Consider the following 18259-nt stretch of genomic DNA (forward strand, 5'->3'; position numbering starts at 1 on the left):
GTAGTGTTTGTGGGTAAAGTTCAAGGGACACACATACCAAGGATAACACTTTTGAAAGCTAAAGATCTGATGAGCAGAGGTTGTCTGGGATTCATAGTCACTGCAGTGGATACCAGCCAACCTGTGACATCTAGACATGAGAATACAAGATTGGTGTGTGAGTTCCTTGACATTTTTCTAGAAGATCTACCGTGATCGCCACCTACCCGAGAGATTGAATTTGTAATTGAGTTAGTTTCGAGAGCAGAATCAGTATCAAAAGCACCGTATCGAATGGCTCCAGCAGAATTGAAAGAGTTAAAGATCCAATTATAGGAGTTACTGAATCTGGGATTCATTAGACCGAGTTACTCTCCTTGGGGTGCTCCGGTATTATTTTTGAAGAAGAAAGAAAAGTCTCTGCGAATGTGTATTGATTACCGGAAGTTGAACAAGCTTACCATTAAGAATAAGTATCCTTTACCTCGAATTGACGATCTTTTTGATCAACTGAAGGGGAAGACGGTCTTCTCTAAGATCGATCTTTGCTCAGGTTATCATCAACTGAGAATTTGAGAGGAAGACATCCCAAAAATTGCGTTTCGTACTCGGTATGGACATTATGAATTTCTAGTGATGTCTTTTAGACTCACCAATGCCCTAGCAGCGTTCATGGACCTCATGAATCGAGTATTCAAAGGATTACCTGGATAGATGTGTGATCGTGTTTATTGATGACATCTTGGTTTATTCTGAATCAAAAGAGTAACATGAGTTACATCTCAGATTGGTGTTGCAACGGTTACGAGACCACAAGCTATACGCTAAGTTCAGAAAGTGTAAGTTCTGGTTATCTCGTGTCTCTTTCTTGGGGCATATAGTGGATAAAGATGGGATCATAGTTGATCCAACCAAGATTGAAGCTGTTCGGGATTGGCCAACACCAAAATCGACTATTGAAGTTAGAAGCTTTTTGGGTTTAGCTGGGTATTATCGTTGGTTCGTTGAGGGGTTCTCAAAGATTGTTGTACCCTTAATGGAGCTGACCCGAAAGAACTTAAAGTTTGTTTAGACTGATCGGTGTGAGAAAAGTTTTCTGGAGTTAAAGCAACGCTTTGATTACCGCTCCAGTGTTAACTCTTCTGTCAGATAAGGAAAATTTTATTGTTTATTGTGATGTCTCGAGACAGGGTCTGGGCTATGTTCTTATGCAAGCTGGAAAGGTAATAGCTTATGCTTCTTGGTAGTTAAAGGAGTATGAGCAGAGGTACCCTACTCACAACCTAGAACTCGCAGCAGTAGTATTTGCGCTAAAAATTTGACGGCATTACTTATATGGCGAGAAATGTGAGATATACACTGATCATAAAAGTCTGAAATACTTCTTCACCAGAGAGACCTGAACATGAGACAGAGACGTTGGCTAGAGTTGGTGAAGGATTATGATTGTGAGATCCTTTATCACCCTGGTAAGGCCAACATTGTTGCTGATGCCTTAAGTAGAAAAAGCCAGAGTCAGATAAACACAGTGAAACAGATCTCCCAACAGTTAGCAGATGAAATGACCCGAGCTAAAATTTAGTTAGTTGTGGGGCAATTGACTAATATTACCCTGCAATCTACTCTTTTGGAGCAAATCAGAGAAGCACAATTGTAAGATCCAGAGTTAGTGAAATCTTGAGATATGGTTTTGGCTGGGAAGACTAGTGACTTTATAGTGGATGATACGGGAATGCTGCGATTTTTGAATCGTGTTTGTGTGACTATGGATGATGATATTAAAAGAGAAATCTTGAATGAGTCTCATATGACTCCTTACTCAGTTTATCCAGGATCAACGAAGATGTATCAAGATCTCAAGGCCATGTTCTGGTGGCCAGGCATGAAGAATGATATTGCTAAGTATGTTGCTAAGTGCTTAACTTGTCAACAAGTGAAGCTGAACACTAAAGGCCTGCAGGGTTGCTGCAGCCACTGAATATCCTAGAGTGGAAATGGGAAGACATTGCCATCGACTTCGTGGTTGGATTGCCTAGGACCACGGGACAATACGACTCTGTGTGGGTCATAGTTGATAGGTTTACAAAGTCAGCGCACTTCTTACCTGTTCGGACGAACATCTCCATTGATCAGTATGCTGAGTTATATGTTAGAGAAATTGTTTGTCTTCATGGTGTCCTAAAGTCCATTGTTTCGGATAGAGATCCGAAGTTCACATCAAGATTTTGGGAGAGTTTACATCGAGCTATGGGTACTCAGTTGAAATTCAGCACAATATTTCATCCTCAGACGGATGGACAGTCCGAGAGGACTATTCAGATCCTAGAAGACATGCTTCGGGCATGTGTGCTTGACTTTGAAGGATCATAGGTAAAGTACATTCCCTTGATCGAGTTTTCGTACAACAACAACTATCAGGCAACAATCGGGATGGCTCCTTATGAACTTTTATATGGAAGAAAGTGCAGATCACCTATTCACTGGGATGAAGTGGGTGAAAGGAAGCTCCTAGGTCCCGAGGCTGTTCAGAGAACAAGTGAGGCAGTTGATAAAATTAGAGCGCGAATGCTCACAGCTCAGAGCAGACAAAAGAGTTATGCTGATCCAAAGCGACGGAACATTGATTTTCAGATCGGGGACATGGTATTTCTCCGAGTATCACCTATGAAAGGCATTAAACGCTTTGGTAAGAAAAGAAAGCTTAGCCTGAGGTTCATCGGACCTTTAGAAATCCTTGAGAGATGTTGGCTATGCCCCCAACACTGGCAGCTGTACATGATGTGTTCTAGGTTTCGATGCTTCGAAAGTATGTGTCAAACTCGTCCCATATTCTGAGTTATGAAGCATTGGAACTACAACCAGATCTATCATATGAGGAACAACCGGTGCAATTACTTGATAAAAGAGAAAACGTCTTGAGAAACAAGACAATTGCACTGGTAAAAGTATTATGGAGGAACAGTAAAGTTGAAGAGGCAACCTGGGAACTCGAGACAGATACGCAGCAGAAATATCCGGAGTTGTTCAGGTAAATTTCAGGACAAAGTTTCTATAAGGAGGGGGTAATTGTAATACCCTAAGATAAAGGAAATGGATTAGCAATCCCTAACTAGTTAATGTATGTTTATTATGGAATTATATTATTATATATTTAATTATATGTGAATTAATTTGATAAATGACATGTTAAGACCCCGTTGGTGAGCTAGGGACATTTACGTAATTATGATCCGAGAAGGGTAAAATTGTGAATTTAATTTAAATTGTGTGCTTATGGACTATATTATTATATAGTATACTTGTTGTGTCTATTTTCAGGTGCTTTCTGACAGGTCAGCGAAGTATAGTCACAATCGAGTATTTCGGGCCGAACTAATACACTTTCGGAATTTTATATTGGCATTTTATGGTTATTTGAATATTGTGAAATTATTTGGATATTGTGTGAGTGAGTGATGATTTGATTGCCCTTAAATGTATATATGTATGTTATATGGCCCTAGGGGCATTTGTGCTATTTTGACATTTGTGTTATTTGTAACAAAATGCAATTTCTAGCATATTAGAATTAGAATTCTGGTTTTGCTCAGCCCCAAAATCGACCCTCTCCCTCTTACTATATTCTTCTTCCTTCACTTGATAATTTGTGAGAAATTGGTTTGATTTGTAGAATTTTATGTTTGGCTTTTGGAAGAGTTTAAGTTAGTATTTCTACCATTTTTATTTTTAGTTTCATTGCTGTAATTTTATAGTAAAAATATATGTGAAGCCATGGACTAGGTTCTTAAATTGCATGCTTGTGAGATTGGAGTTGATTATGATGTTGTAGACATAGTTGTGTTTGAATTGGTAGTTATTGCTTTGTGTGGGTTTTAAATTGTGAAATTGAGAATTCTTAGTTGCTGAAATTGAAGTGGATTCTTCGGAGTTTAAGCTTGTGATTTCAGCTTGTTACTCATATGGTTGAGTTGGTGTTATGTGGAATTCTAGCTCAATGTTTTGGAGCTTATTTTGAGGTTGTAAATCTAATTTTTTTTTATGAATGTTGGCTGTAGATTAAGCATGATATATATGTTTTGATGCTCTGATTTATTACCTATTAATCTTTGGAGTATGATTTTGAGGTTTATGCATGATTGGGATGAAGTAGGTGTGTTTGAGCAAGTATTTTCGAAGTTGAGTTTGGGGTTTCCTGGGTTTTAAACCCAAGGTCGCGGCCCTGCTCCTTGGGTGCTGCGGCCCGCCCACTGTTAGTGGCTTAGGATTCGAACCCAGGTGCCGCGGCCCCATGTGGAGTGTCGCGGTCCGCCCCTTTGTTTTTGGGCAGATTCGTTATTTTCAAATATTCATAACTTTGTTATCTGGACTCTGTTTCGGGAGTTTTATATATCGTTGAAAAGCTTGTTATGAGCTTTATGTGATTATCTATAATTTGAATGCCAATTATATATTTTGTGGAAGTAGATTTAGGGATTAACCCTATACTTGTGAATCGTAGAAATTATGATTAGGATTACCGGTACTTGGTCAGGAGCACCCGGGGATTTGGAATCTCCACGTTTGCGGGACATCAGGTAAGACAGTAGTTAGCACGTAGAGTTATGCGCGGTGTCGCTTATATTGAATGTGATATTTGTGAGTAATTAAAAACTGGGATTAGGGTTATTACCTTAAAGTGAGCAGTTTATGGTCCTATGGTTATTACCCTACTAAATTGTAAATGTTATGCCATGTTGTATATATTTTGAAAATAAGGGTTATGCGTTCAAGGCATAATCAGGTTGGACTCGGTAATTAGAACCGAGATGAACCGTTCTAAGGCCTTATTGTATTTACACGTATGAGCATAACACGTAGGTTTATGCCACATAGACATAAATAGGCGTGTGAGCGTAACACGTTGGTCTATGCTAAATAGACAAATGTGAAATGGCATTATTGTATATGTGATATGTTAATTACGATTATTTATATTTTTACTGTCTTGCTGGGCTTGGCTCACGGGTGTTCTACTATGCAGGAACTGGTAAATCTGTCTCTGATCAGCCATGAGTGCGAGAGCTTGGCAGTGCTTGTACATGTTTGGGCCACATTAGACCAAGCGAGTTGGGGTCTACCAGCGATGTACTTTTGTAACTCTAATTTTGCCGCTTAGGACAGCTAGTGAAAAGAGTTGTACTATTTTGTAAAATATTTTTGGGATCTCGAATTATGTCACTTTTGATTGTATAGTCTAAAGTTATTACAGAAAGAAATCAAGGGCTAGAGATCTTGAACGGAAGGAGTCATTATATTCCGCTGCAATCAATGTAAGGTTTTCTTAAACCGTTATGTGTTTAATTTCATTATTTTAGAGAATTCATATTTAGGATGTTAATTCAACATACTTCTTAGTAAATCTAGATCCTCGTAAAATATTCCTAACAGACCGACCAAATCTTGGGCATCTGAAGTAACAAAATGACACACATCATCCAAAAGGCATGGTTGATGAAAAATATCAACCTTCACACTATAACCTATTGCCCAACGAACCGTAGACTTAAGAAGCTCTTGCGATTAGAAAACACACTTCCACACAAATTTTGGATTAGGCATTTTAAGATGCCCATATACCATACTAATGTGATGCACTATGAGCTAGTTTGGCACAACTGTGTTGTGGGAATAAACAATTGTAGCCGTGTTGTGAAAAAAAAATAACTGCAATAGAACTGTGGAAAAAATGAGCAGAGTGTTTGGTAAATTATAAATATTAAAGTGATGTTAGTTGTTAAGATTCTATTATAATGATAATGTTATAATTTAATTTGTTATATAAAAACTTATGCTATATAAATTTTTTAGTTTTATAAATTTTTAATATGCATTTGATAAAAATAAATTATAATAATTTTAAATTATATTTTTATCACATGTAAAAAAAAAGTAGAAACTCAAATATATAAAATTCTCCAGGTTGATGTAGAATGTTAATATTAAAAATATAAAATGTAAAACATTTTTAAGACAAAATAAAAAATGAATTTTTTACATAGAAAATATAAATTGACATTTTATTTATAAAAATACTTCCATAAGGTAAAGATAATATTTATACTTTTTATGTGATTTTAATTACCAAAATACCACTTACACTATCACTTACACAATCAGATGATAGTTGCAGGGTAGTTGTTGCGTGGTTAGACAAAAGTTTTAATCAGACGATGGTTGAAGGGTGGTTGCTATGTGGTTGTCTAGGATTGCATCAGACGAAGGTTTGAATTAGATGAAAGTTTTTGGGTGGTTGGCCGAAGATTGCATCAGACGAAGGAATCAATCAGACGAAATAACTGTTAGCAAAATATTTATACAACTGTAATGCAACTGTTGTGAAACATTAAAAATCAGAACAGTATTTCCACGTACGTAACTCTATCTACATGTCTCTTTATGATTTAATATGAACAAATTCATCATTAGAAATTTAGAAAACAACAAAAATACGGAAGGATAAACATTTTACTATAGTATTGATGTAATTTTTTTTGGATTATACTTGAGTTGGATTGTTTGGGAACTCCAGTTCAACTTTTTGAGATCTGCCTTTCATGGATCTAAAAATTGAAGTCAGGACATTAGTTTTATGCAAATTAAACTGGATTTCCGGTTGAATTTTAGTTTCGTAGTAATTTTTCTACACTTTTTTATGAATTTAAAACATCCCCTGTTTTGATTGATTCTGATCGTCTTCTCAGGTGAAGTCGCCGAAATTAATGGTGGTTCTCTTTCTGGTTGAATTTTTGTTTTGGTTGCGCTGGGTGGCTGCGTAGTTGCGCAATGGTTGCACGATAGTTACCAAGGAAGCATGGATTCTGGGTTTAAGGTGTGTGTAAGTGGTATTTGTGTAATTTTTTTATTTGGGCTGTATATTTGTTTATTTGGCCAGCTGGAAGTATTTTTGTAATATTGTTATTTTTTTTTGGTTAAAACTGAAAAAAGCTTAATAAAAAAATAAGATATTTAAATATTCTTTATTTTATTATAATTTTTTTTTTATTTTAAAATTTTTAATATATAATAAATAAGTAAATATATATTTTTAATTTTAATATATTTATTATAGAGTTTTTTTAACCATTTTTTAAAAGTTAGGTTGTATAGTTTTAGTCTTTAACTATAGTTTCTCTATAAATTCTTTAATAATTTTAGTCTTTAACTATAGTTTCTCTATAAATTCTTTAATAAGTTGTTTTTGAACTGTTTATTAAATACTTTTTTATCACAACTTTTAGTTTTTTTTTAAAAATTGTGTCAAACGGAGTCTATAAGTAGTTATTAGTAGCTTTTTTATATTATTTATTAGGGTAAATAATGGCATAAGTACTCAAAATTTTATGTTTGTAAACGGCATAAATTCAATGTTTATTTTTAGCAGTATAAGTACCTAATGTTTGCAAAATTATAGGTGCCGTTTGGTAACACTTTTGTTTTTTAATTTTTTAATTATAAAATAAAATTAAAATTTTTGTTTTTAAAAAATTTATTTTTGAAAAATAAAAATGCGTTTTGTAACCACTTTTGTTTTTCAAATTTAAAAACAGAAAACAAAAGTGTGTTCTGTAAGTTTATTTTTATTCTTATTTTTATTTTTTGATTTTATTTAAGTCGGGTCTAGGTTCGGGGTCGGATTTGGGTTCAAGTCAAAAGCTGGGTTTAGCGCCAAGGCCGTAGGGAGGTGATTTGGTCCGGATCTTGTCGTAATCTAAAAGATTGATTCAGAAAAAAAACTGTTTAAAAAAATATTGAAAGTGATTTTTTTAGTTTTTAAAATTTTGATTTCTAATTATAAAATTGAAAAGTAAAAACAGTTTTATAGAACATGTTTTTGAAAAATATTTTCATTTTTCTACTTTTAAAAACAGAAAACTGATTAAAAAAGTGTTACCAAACGCCACCATAATTTTTCTCTAATTTTGTCACTCTCTTATTGTCTTAAACAAGCCACATATAATGCCTAAATTCTTTATCATTGCGTCTAGATAGAAAATATGTAGTATCAGTTATTTTTAAATGTTCTTTTAATAAATTTAAAACAAAATCTGTACTGATGAAACTGGAAGAAAATTACCGTTTTATAAACAATGAGTACTGCTAAAAATAAACATTTGGCTTATGCCACCAACAAACATAAAATTTTGAGTATTTATTCTGCTATTTACCTATTTTATTAAATTAAAATGCGTAACATTTTATATTAAATTGGAAGGTGACCATCCTATTAACATTTCAAATAACATATTATATATTATTATATGAGCTGTCAAATTTAACGTCCCAACCAAAAACAAAATAATGTCAGTGCAATTCCAATTCCAATCCAACACCAAATTAACCAACCAAATCATAACCTTTTTCTATCATAATTTCTTCTGTTGGAGACTTTGATCTTTACGAAACATAAACTCGATTGAACATAAAAAAAAAATAAAAACATTATTTATTCTCTCTACATTTTTATCATTATTATTAAAAATAATAATAATAAAGTATATCTACAAAATGCCGCAATAATAATAAAAACATAACAATAATACCCTCCTCAACCCAAAAATAATATTAGTAACAATAAAAACTTAACAAATGCTTCTTCTGGGAGTTGTGGTAATAGTCTCATTGTTGTACTGCAAATAAGAAATCTGTCTTTGCATTTTCATCTGTTGATAAAACTTCGTTATGAACTCCTCTGCCTTCGTATCAATATTCTCTTCCTGATCGTACGGTACAAATTCATTATCATCATTATTAACATCACCATCTCCACCCTTGATCAGGAAACTCTTTCTACCACCATCATTTTCCTTATCTTCATTATTACTGTTATTTTTACAATAGCCTCCGTAATAAACGTCGTCGTCTTGACCGTCAAAGTCGTAGTCGAAATCTACTGTGGGCGGGTTCAGGCAAGGGATGTGGAAGTGTCTCATCGACGAAGATCCGTTAATCTTAATGGCCGGGAAAATCGGGGTCTTATCGAACGATAGCTGGCGCTCGCCGTAACGGATTCTGTCCTTGGGAGTGTCGTGGCCGATACTCTTCATGAGTTTCGGTAACAAACGGAGCTCCGTCATCAAACGCCGTTTAAACACTCCGCCTTTCCTCGCCCATAACAGCGCTAAACGGAGGATGTTCCAAGCTCGCCCTGCGACGTCATTACTTTTCCTCGGCATTGTAATGTGAGTAGTAGTACTAAAACAAAACGACAGTGAAAGATTAAAAACGACAGAGAAAAGGAATGAGATTGAGATTGAGAGACAGTTTGTGATTTTTGAAAGTGGTGGGTGTGGGAGTAGGGTTTATATATGAGTTGGAAATGTTGTGTAACGCATGGTTTTCTCTCTCCTATCTTTGTTTTAGAGAGAGAGAGAGAAGGGTAGCGTGGGTTGGTTGGTGCATTGTTGTTTAAGGTGTGTGAACTCAGGTGCAGTGGGGTCCACCAGAAGAGGACAGAGGACATAGGGCTGTACCGTGTACGCGGGTTCGAGTAAGAGTAATATTATTGCAAAAGCTGTGCTGTGGAGTTTGACTTAATTCCCTTATTACCCCTTATTTCTCTATGTTATTTCTGTTGTACCAACCTAAATGTGTTTTTTAAATATTTTTTTCTTTTTCTAGGTGAAAATTTGTTCAAGATTAATGACACAAAAAACATTTATCATAATATGTTTGAAAGTGATTTTAGTAATTAGTTGAGTTGAGTCAAGTGGGTAGTTGGGGAGCTTAAGCTTTGTTTTAATTGGGGAACATGTGGAGGAAGGTGCATATCTTTACATAGTAATAAATAAGTTTTTAATTAAAAAAAAAACAATAGTAAAAATTTTTAAAAAATATATTTTTCTTTGGCAAGTTTCCAATGATACTATTATATAAATTATCAATCTTACACTATATTTTTTTTTTTTGTAAGATGATAAATTTATATTGATGTGAACATACAATAATATGATTATATATTTGCTTAACACTATATGAATACACCGTTTTCATTTTGAATTACCATTAATTATTACATTTTTTTAAGAAAAAAATAAAAGAGCAACAAAAAAGGTACGCCAGGAATTTCAGTATCCAGAAAAGAAAAGTGGAATGGCTTTTTGCATAATTAATTTTCTTTTCTAAATCTCTTCCTCACTTGCTTACGAAGCTAGCTTTATTTTTCATAATGATTGAACAATAACATATTCGTGTATAATAGCAATAAAATACCAAAATGGGTAGCCTCCCAACACCATCATCTCTTCATTATTCCCAAAAACAATAATAAAGAATGGTGTTATAATAAAGTGTAGGAATCCTAATAATCAAACAGTCTGGCTATTTGAAAAGGTCAATTTGGGTATTTAAAAAATGTTTGTACATATATAATCAAGCTCAGTATTCAAAATCAAGGAAGGTTCCATATAAAACATATATATACTCACACACGAAATCAACGCTCTTAGTTTTCATTTCCGTAATTAATTATAGATCACCGATTCTCACTTTGTCTTTTGGTTCCGTATAGGCAAAGCCAAATAATTATATATATGAGGTTTTGCTGCATCCTTGTTTATAATTACAGTTTGAGTATTGTAAAAGGCTCTTATTGATAAGTAGATCGAAATATAATAGTGAGCTCTAAAAGTTCACGTTAATAATTTTGGAATTTTCTGAAACCTTGTTTGATTATCTGTCATATAAAATTGTATGTATTTTTCTTTATGAATTAATTATCTTCATAATATCACTGTATCCTGAAATCTTTTTATAAAATACTAAAAAAATTATACGAATTTGATGTTGTAGAAATTAATTAATAAATATATCTCATTATATACAATTAAAAATGAGTATTTTTATTTAACTTTTTCTTTTCTTTTATGAATTTGGGGAGTTGACGAAGTTAGGGTTTATGGCAGAAAAAAATTAATATTATGTGTATTATTAATAATGATGTGCTATAGACTTATATGTGTAAATAGTGCATGGAGTGACTTGGATACCACTCAGATCGATGACTCATGTTTTTCTTTAACTGAAAATTTCATTTAATCAAATAAACTCGACCTTAACAATGACAATAGTATCAGAAAAAAAAAAATTAGACTCCGAAGAACACAATCAACATGTAACCGAGACGCTCTAGCCATAAGGTGAGTGACTCAATTAACAGATCATTTGACAAAAAATAAAAAAACCATCACTAAAATAAGATAGAAGTTGTTTACAATCCTCAACAACACCACCAAAAGTGAATTGCAATACATTTAAATTTCAAACAGCTTACACTAACACCAGACAATCAGATTCGATAATATTAACGCTTGAGAAATCACGCTTCAACCACAAAAACACTTCCTTGGGAGCCACAAATTTAGTAATTTCTAGCAAAATTCGCCCATAGCGTAACCCAAAAATTCCAGCCACAACCCAACCACAGTGATCCTGGATAACCTCGCCAAAATCATGCCTTCCTCCTTGTCAAAAAGAGCAGCACCAATATTCACTTTGAGTTTTTTAAAACCTAATTTAATCCATAGCTCAGCCCCATTCGAAAGATACCAAGTATGATCAACCAATGGAAACGAATTTCTTTCTTGAGCTTTCTCTCATTGATCAAGAGTGATACGAGCCATATTGACAACAAACTTCACCCAACTTTCCTTACCCTTCCACAAGAGTTGATTCCGCACAAACCAAATCCCCCACGCCAACATCACCACTTGAGCACTTTGTTCCTCACCCAGCCGAGAAAAAAATTGAAAAAAACTAGTCCCCAAACAGTCTTGCATCCACCGAAATCATAGCCAAACCAGCTACCCACCAATAATTCTTAATAAAATCACAAGAAACTAAGCAATGCAAATTGATTCACTTGTCCCATGAAAAACCAGGTGCAACAAATAAATATCCACATGTATAGTGTTCAATTGAACTCTTGTCAGGATACACCCACTAACCGCTCTCCACACAATTTTTTTTTTTTTTTTTTTATAGCTTTAGGAGGAATTCTTAGCTTCCAAAACTTCTTCCAAAATGGCAAAACATTACCATCTACGTTACCATCACAGTCTGCCTATAATAATTTAAAAGTACTCTTAACTGTATATCCTTTAAAAGAGTCAAAACCCCAATGCCAGTAATTCCTCAAACAAATTAGATAGAGGAATACCAAGAATACTAGCCTCTCATCAAACAAATCCTTAACAACACCAACATCCCAAGACTTCTCACCCACCATAAAAAGACTAGTAACCTTTGCATTATCCAGACCAGGATCTAAACTAACTAGACTCAAAATTTAACCATTAGGATGCCACAATTGATAAAATAGAAGGGTCTCCTCTCCATTACCAATACCCTTTCTCGCCCCCTTACAAACCAAATCTTGCACTTCAATGAGACTTCTCCAAACATAACTTAGATTATTACCAAGCTGTGCTGAAAGAAAGTTCTCATTTTTAAAATACCGGGTCTTGTGCACCTTAGAAACCAATGAGTCAGACTTAGTCAGAAAATACCAACTTTTTTACCCAACATGGAGAGGTTGAAATCACGAATAGTTAAGAAAATCATCCCCACAACCTCCTTGCTATGCGACATCCTCTCCCAAATCATCCAAGAAACGCCCTAACAGTAATTCGTAGATGACTTCTACCAAAAATTAGCCATAAGCTTTTCCAAATCATGACACATTCTCACAGAAAGAAGGAAAATGCTCATGGAATAATAAGTTGGAAGGCTTTGAGCCACATTGCGAACCAAAATCTCCTTGCTAGCATGAGACAAAAGTTTACCATCCTAATTTTGTATACGCTTTTCACATCTTCTTTTTCAAGAAACCCAAGACAGCAGATTTATTTCTACCAAAGACCCAAGTACATGCTATTCTCGCCAGCTTTATTGATATTTAAAATTGCACAAATAGCCTTTCGCATGGCACCACTCACATTTCTACTAAAGAAAGTAGTAGATTTAGTCACATTAATCTTTTGTTGTGACATCCTCTCAAAACTATATAGCATCTCCATCACCTTTTGAGCCCCTCTTGTATTAGCTTGGACAAAAAGATAACTATCATCGACGAACAACAAATGGAAAAAGGGGCACCCCTAGCCATACAACACCTCTTTATTAATTTGTTCCACTTATATCGTCTAAGTAACACCAAGAAACCTTCAGCATAAGTCAAAAATAGGTAAGGGAGATAGAGGCTCCTTGCCTAATCTCACGAAAAGGAACAATAGGCCCAATCTTATGACCACCATGAATAACCTAATGTTGGATTTTGTGCCCTAAATAAAACCATTACAATCTGATTAGTTATCAATTTAGATTTTTGAAGTGAACATGTATTCTACATGCTTATGGTTTAATAGATACTTTTTTATATACACAAATTCAGTTAAGTCCAGAACATATATTTATTCACAATTACAGTATTGTCAACACAGTGGAATGTGATTGTGATTATATGATTCAAAAGACTAAGTCCCTGTTCATCAGTGTTTTGGATTAACACTGATGTGATAATCAGCGATGAAGTATACCTACACTTGGAGTAAGTGTTATGTTCTTTCCAGGACATTAGTGAAGTATACTAGTTTCGAATGTATGGAGTCTGCATTGGACTGGACCGATATTGAACTTGGTCAAGATATTATAAACTTACCGTTGTATCTTTTCAAGTCAATATCAGTAGTTGATCTTAGATTAAAAGAATCTAAATCCTGATATGCTTTGGCTCAATCTCAGGAGTGCTATTCATGTTCTTTGATTTATTAGTTAAGCCTGCTTTTGGGTCAGGGTGATACGTATATTTTGGGAACATGATAGCATGACTGAGTGGGAGCGCTGAACATAAATATGGAATCTATAGCTTCCACTGGTGTATAGAAGTCAAGTGATGATTCCCTTCGAGCTTAGCTAAATAGAAGTAAATGGATGAGCTCTTGTTTCAGTGACTATATATTAGATCACTAAAACATCATTTACAGGTAGCTAAGTGTTTTAAGGGGCCCAATACATTGAGGGGGTGAAAACGGTAAATTTATCCCATCTCGATGTAAATCATCTATATAGAGGATCTTTGATCACATTAAGATTATAACAATAGTTAAATGAGATAGCATATCTATATCGCGGAACATATAGAATGCTCTATATAAGTCCGAGAGTGCAATTCCAAGTTCTAAGAGTGGATTCAACAAGGAATTAATAAGTTAGGGATTTACATGGTAAATTCGGTTCAACTTATTGGAAGCTCAGCAATATAGATCCATGGTCCCCATTCTAGTTGAGACCATACTGTTTGTAAGACTCAATAATTGATTTATGATTAATCAATTATAATTCTAAAAGTTAGACTGTGTCTAGTTTGTGATTTCTCACTAAGTAGGGGTGAAATTGTAAAGAAAGCGGATTCTAGGTTTATTTATTAATTAAGAGACTCTACATGTCTAATTAATAATTATATTAAATGACAATATTATTTAATAATCTATGTTAGTTATTAAATAATTAGTTTTGGCATTTAAATGGTTAGAATTGGAAAATTGGCATTTTTGGGAAAATAGAAATAAAATTGTGGAAACAGCAAAACCCAAGTGAGGCCCAGTCACACCATGGCCGACCACTTCTTTGTGTTTCCCAATTATTATTTTTAATTTTTTAATTGCCAAGTAATTACTAACCTAAACCTAGCAGCTATCTATAAATGGAAAGTGGTGGATCACACCAAATAAGGCAGTTAATCAATTACTCAGTAAATGAAGAAACTGTTTATTTTGGAAAGTTGAGCTTCCCTTTTCTCTATATATAGCAGCCCTCCTCTCTTCCTCTTGTATGCTTAATCATACACGAAATACACAGTGCAAGAGAGAGAGAGAATTTCAAAATCCCTAGTGAGAGAGTAGTGCACACACACAACAAACAGTACCTCAATCATAGATTGGAAGACTGTGAAGGATCACATCCAACTGAAGGACATTCGGGCTCAGATCTTGATTATACTCTGCAACAGAAAAGAATCAAGGGTTAGAGATCTGAGTGGAAGGAGACACATTATTCCGCTGCACCCACTGTAAGGTTTCTTAACTTTATATGTGTTTTATTTATTATCGTTTTAGAAGTTCATATTTAGGTTGTTAATTAACATACTTGTGAGTAGATCTAAGATCCTGGTAAAATAAAATCCAACACCTAATACCTCACTGGTTGAAAATCAACCAGAAACTAGCTGCATCCAATGTTATGAAAAACCAAGTTTTTGAAGCATGAATCTAAGATAACTCCACTCCACCCTGTCATACGATTTACTCATATCAAGCTTTAAAGCCATGACCCCCTCCTTCTCAGAAACCTTCTGCTCCATGTAGTGCATAATCTTAAATGACACCATGATATTATCAGAAATCAAATGACATGGTATAAAAACACTTTGAGTGTCAAAAAATACCTTTGGCAATACCACTTTAAATCTGTTGGCCATAACTTTAGAAACAATCCCATAAACCACATTACACAAAGAAATAGGCCTTAAATCACCCATCTTCATAGGATTCTTATTGTTCGAGATGAGGAAAATATTAGTATCATTAATACCAAATGGGAAATTGCCTAAAGAGAAAACTTGTTGGACCAAGTTCACCACATGCACACATAATATGCCAAAGCTTCTAATGAAATCTCAGACTCATCCTATTAGGACTCGGAGCCTTGTCCAAATGTATTTGAAACAATGCCTTGCAAACTTCCTCATTCAAAACACGTCAAACTAGATCATTATTTTGAGAAATTAGAATAGAAGCTTCAATATCATCAGCCATATTACCCCACTCATCTTCCAAAAGCAGTAAAAAGACCATGGAAATAGTCTTTTACTAACTGAAGAAAGCCATCATCCCAAGTAAATCAAGCTTCACTATCATCCTACAGCTTAAAATTTTAATTTTACTATTTACAAGCACTCGCCACCTCATGAAAATAGCAATTATTCTTATCACCCTTTTTCAACCAAAATTGCTTCACCCTTTGCTTCCAAAAATGTTCTTTTTGAGTCGGAATCTCATAAACTTATGTTGCTCTTCCTCATACAACTTTTATGAATCATCATGAATTTTTTGATGAAGCTGCCTTAACCTTCTGTTACATTTCAACAACTGCTCCTTAAAACAACTAGTAACATTGTTACCCCAATCACCGAAACCGCCCCACACTTAGAAATCTTCTCAAAGATGTCAGCCTTCACGTTACCCTCCCAAACACCTCTCACTAGCTACTCACACATGGCTCCCGTGACCATAAGTTTTCAAATTTAAATTGCTTAACACACTGATTAAATAGTTGAAAACACGGTTCCAAAAAATTGGACAATGATCCGACGCTAACAACTCAAGATTAACCTAACGAGCTTCCTTAGAAATATCTATCCAAAAGTGCATGATAAGAGCCTTATCAAGGCAAGCCTCAATCCATGCATCCATACCCCAAACACATTTCCAAGTAAAATGATACCCACTCACCTTAAAATCAATCAACTCATAGTCATTTAACATACCATGAAATCCATCCAATAACCAGTTAGGGTATGCTCTTCCTCCTCTCTTCTCATCATTACTCCCCACATTATTTAGATCTCCAATAATACACCATGAAAGAGAAGAATGATTCTCCAAAGTAAGAACCAAATCCCAAGCATCCCGTCTAAACCTCCTATCCAACTCACCATATAAGCCTTTTAGCCTCCAAGCTGCCAGAATCTTAACTGAAATAGCCACATCTATGTAGATTTTTTTTTTTGAATGAACAAGTACCATATCCTCCTCAATAGCCTTTCAGAACATTGCAGTCACTCCTCATAACCAATACGCGCTCTGAATCTCTCGATAACCTCTTTACTACAAATAATCTCACATAAGAAAATAAAATTAGGATACTTTTGGATAATAAGATCCATAAAGAATTAGTCTCACATAACTATTTTCATGAAACGTGAGCTTTGACCACGTTCCATTTTAACATGTGTAGAGCTAAAAATTCGCATAACCGTTTGTTATTCTTATCTTTAAGGTAATGGACACTGACGTGGGGGAGGAGCGTCTTGCTAGAGGCATCTCGCTTTGTACATAGATGAATGACTTGGTTTATTCATATGCCTTCCAGCACTGGCATGAGCACTGGTGTACTGAGCAAACTTAAGAACTGCTCTTTGACCATAAGGTCTTGCAGACTGGACAATCATGTCCTCTATGCTCCCAAGCTATTACACTTAATTATATAATATGGATAATACGCTAATTATCTCAACAACCGATTCGCCTCGTCAATACTTCCCTACATGTTGCGAGGTATATGTCTCACTATGCATTGTCCGCAGTTCCCTCGAGATTATGCCTTCTAAGGCAGGATAGTTTCTTGTCAATACACGAATTAATAGTTTGTGTATCCATGTCTCGCCTAAGACTATATAGTTAGCGAGTTATGAATATACCTTATTAATTCAATATTTAATGAATTATTCCATTTTATATTTAATGACATAATCGTTATTATATTTGGTGGTTCATATTCCATTTGATCGACACGTGTCACTCTCTGAAGTAGAGCCGAATTTTGAGTATAACAACAAGTAAAAAATGTAATACATATTTTTTTTAAAAAAATAAAATGTTATTTTAAATTTCAGTACGAATTTTAGTTAGCCCACCCTCACACTATATCTTGGGTCCGCCATATGGCTGGGAACATGATTAACAATTATAGAATCTTGACTTTCCTAACGGAACGAATGCTAGTTCCCTTTAAGTGTTAATTCTTGAACTAGAATGTTGTGCACAAATTTAGATGAGATCTAAATTATACTTCTACAAGTTAATTGATGGAATGGTAAAACGGTAATTTGACTAAAACTAATTACAAACTAATGCTAATCACTGGAATTAATTATATCAATGGACACTATAGTTAAAATCATGACTAAATATAATTCTATAATTATTAAGAGTTCAAATTCTATATTTACAGTGGAGTAATCATGGAATTAATAAACAAGTATTATTTGGTTGATGAGACTCAATAAATAATTTAATTTATTAGAGCTTAAAATCATAGGTTCATAGCCCCTGAATCGCTGCTGCCTTAAAACATTAAGAGTTGTATAAAGATGTCAGAAAAATCTACTTTGAATTGGTAAAATAATAATTATTTAAATAGGAAAAAGACAAATATTATTAAAATAAAATTTGTTAGGACAAAAGTC

General features: G+C 34.3%; 1 protein-coding gene across 1 annotated transcript; it reads right to left on the reverse strand.

The window, feature by feature from the left end:
* Positions 1-8597: 8597 nt before the first annotated feature.
* On the reverse strand, positions 8598-9191 carry LOC133032023 (uncharacterized). Its single transcript, XM_061105834.1, has one exon. It carries the CDS (start codon positions 9189-9191, stop codon positions 8598-8600), a length of 594 nt encoding a protein of 197 aa, XP_060961817.1.
* Positions 9192-18259: the final 9068 nt, after the last annotated feature.

This window comes from Cannabis sativa, chromosome X (assembly GCF_029168945.1).
Source record: "Cannabis sativa cultivar Pink pepper isolate KNU-18-1 chromosome X, ASM2916894v1, whole genome shotgun sequence".
NCBI classification, from domain to species: domain Eukaryota; kingdom Viridiplantae; phylum Streptophyta; class Magnoliopsida; order Rosales; family Cannabaceae; genus Cannabis; species Cannabis sativa.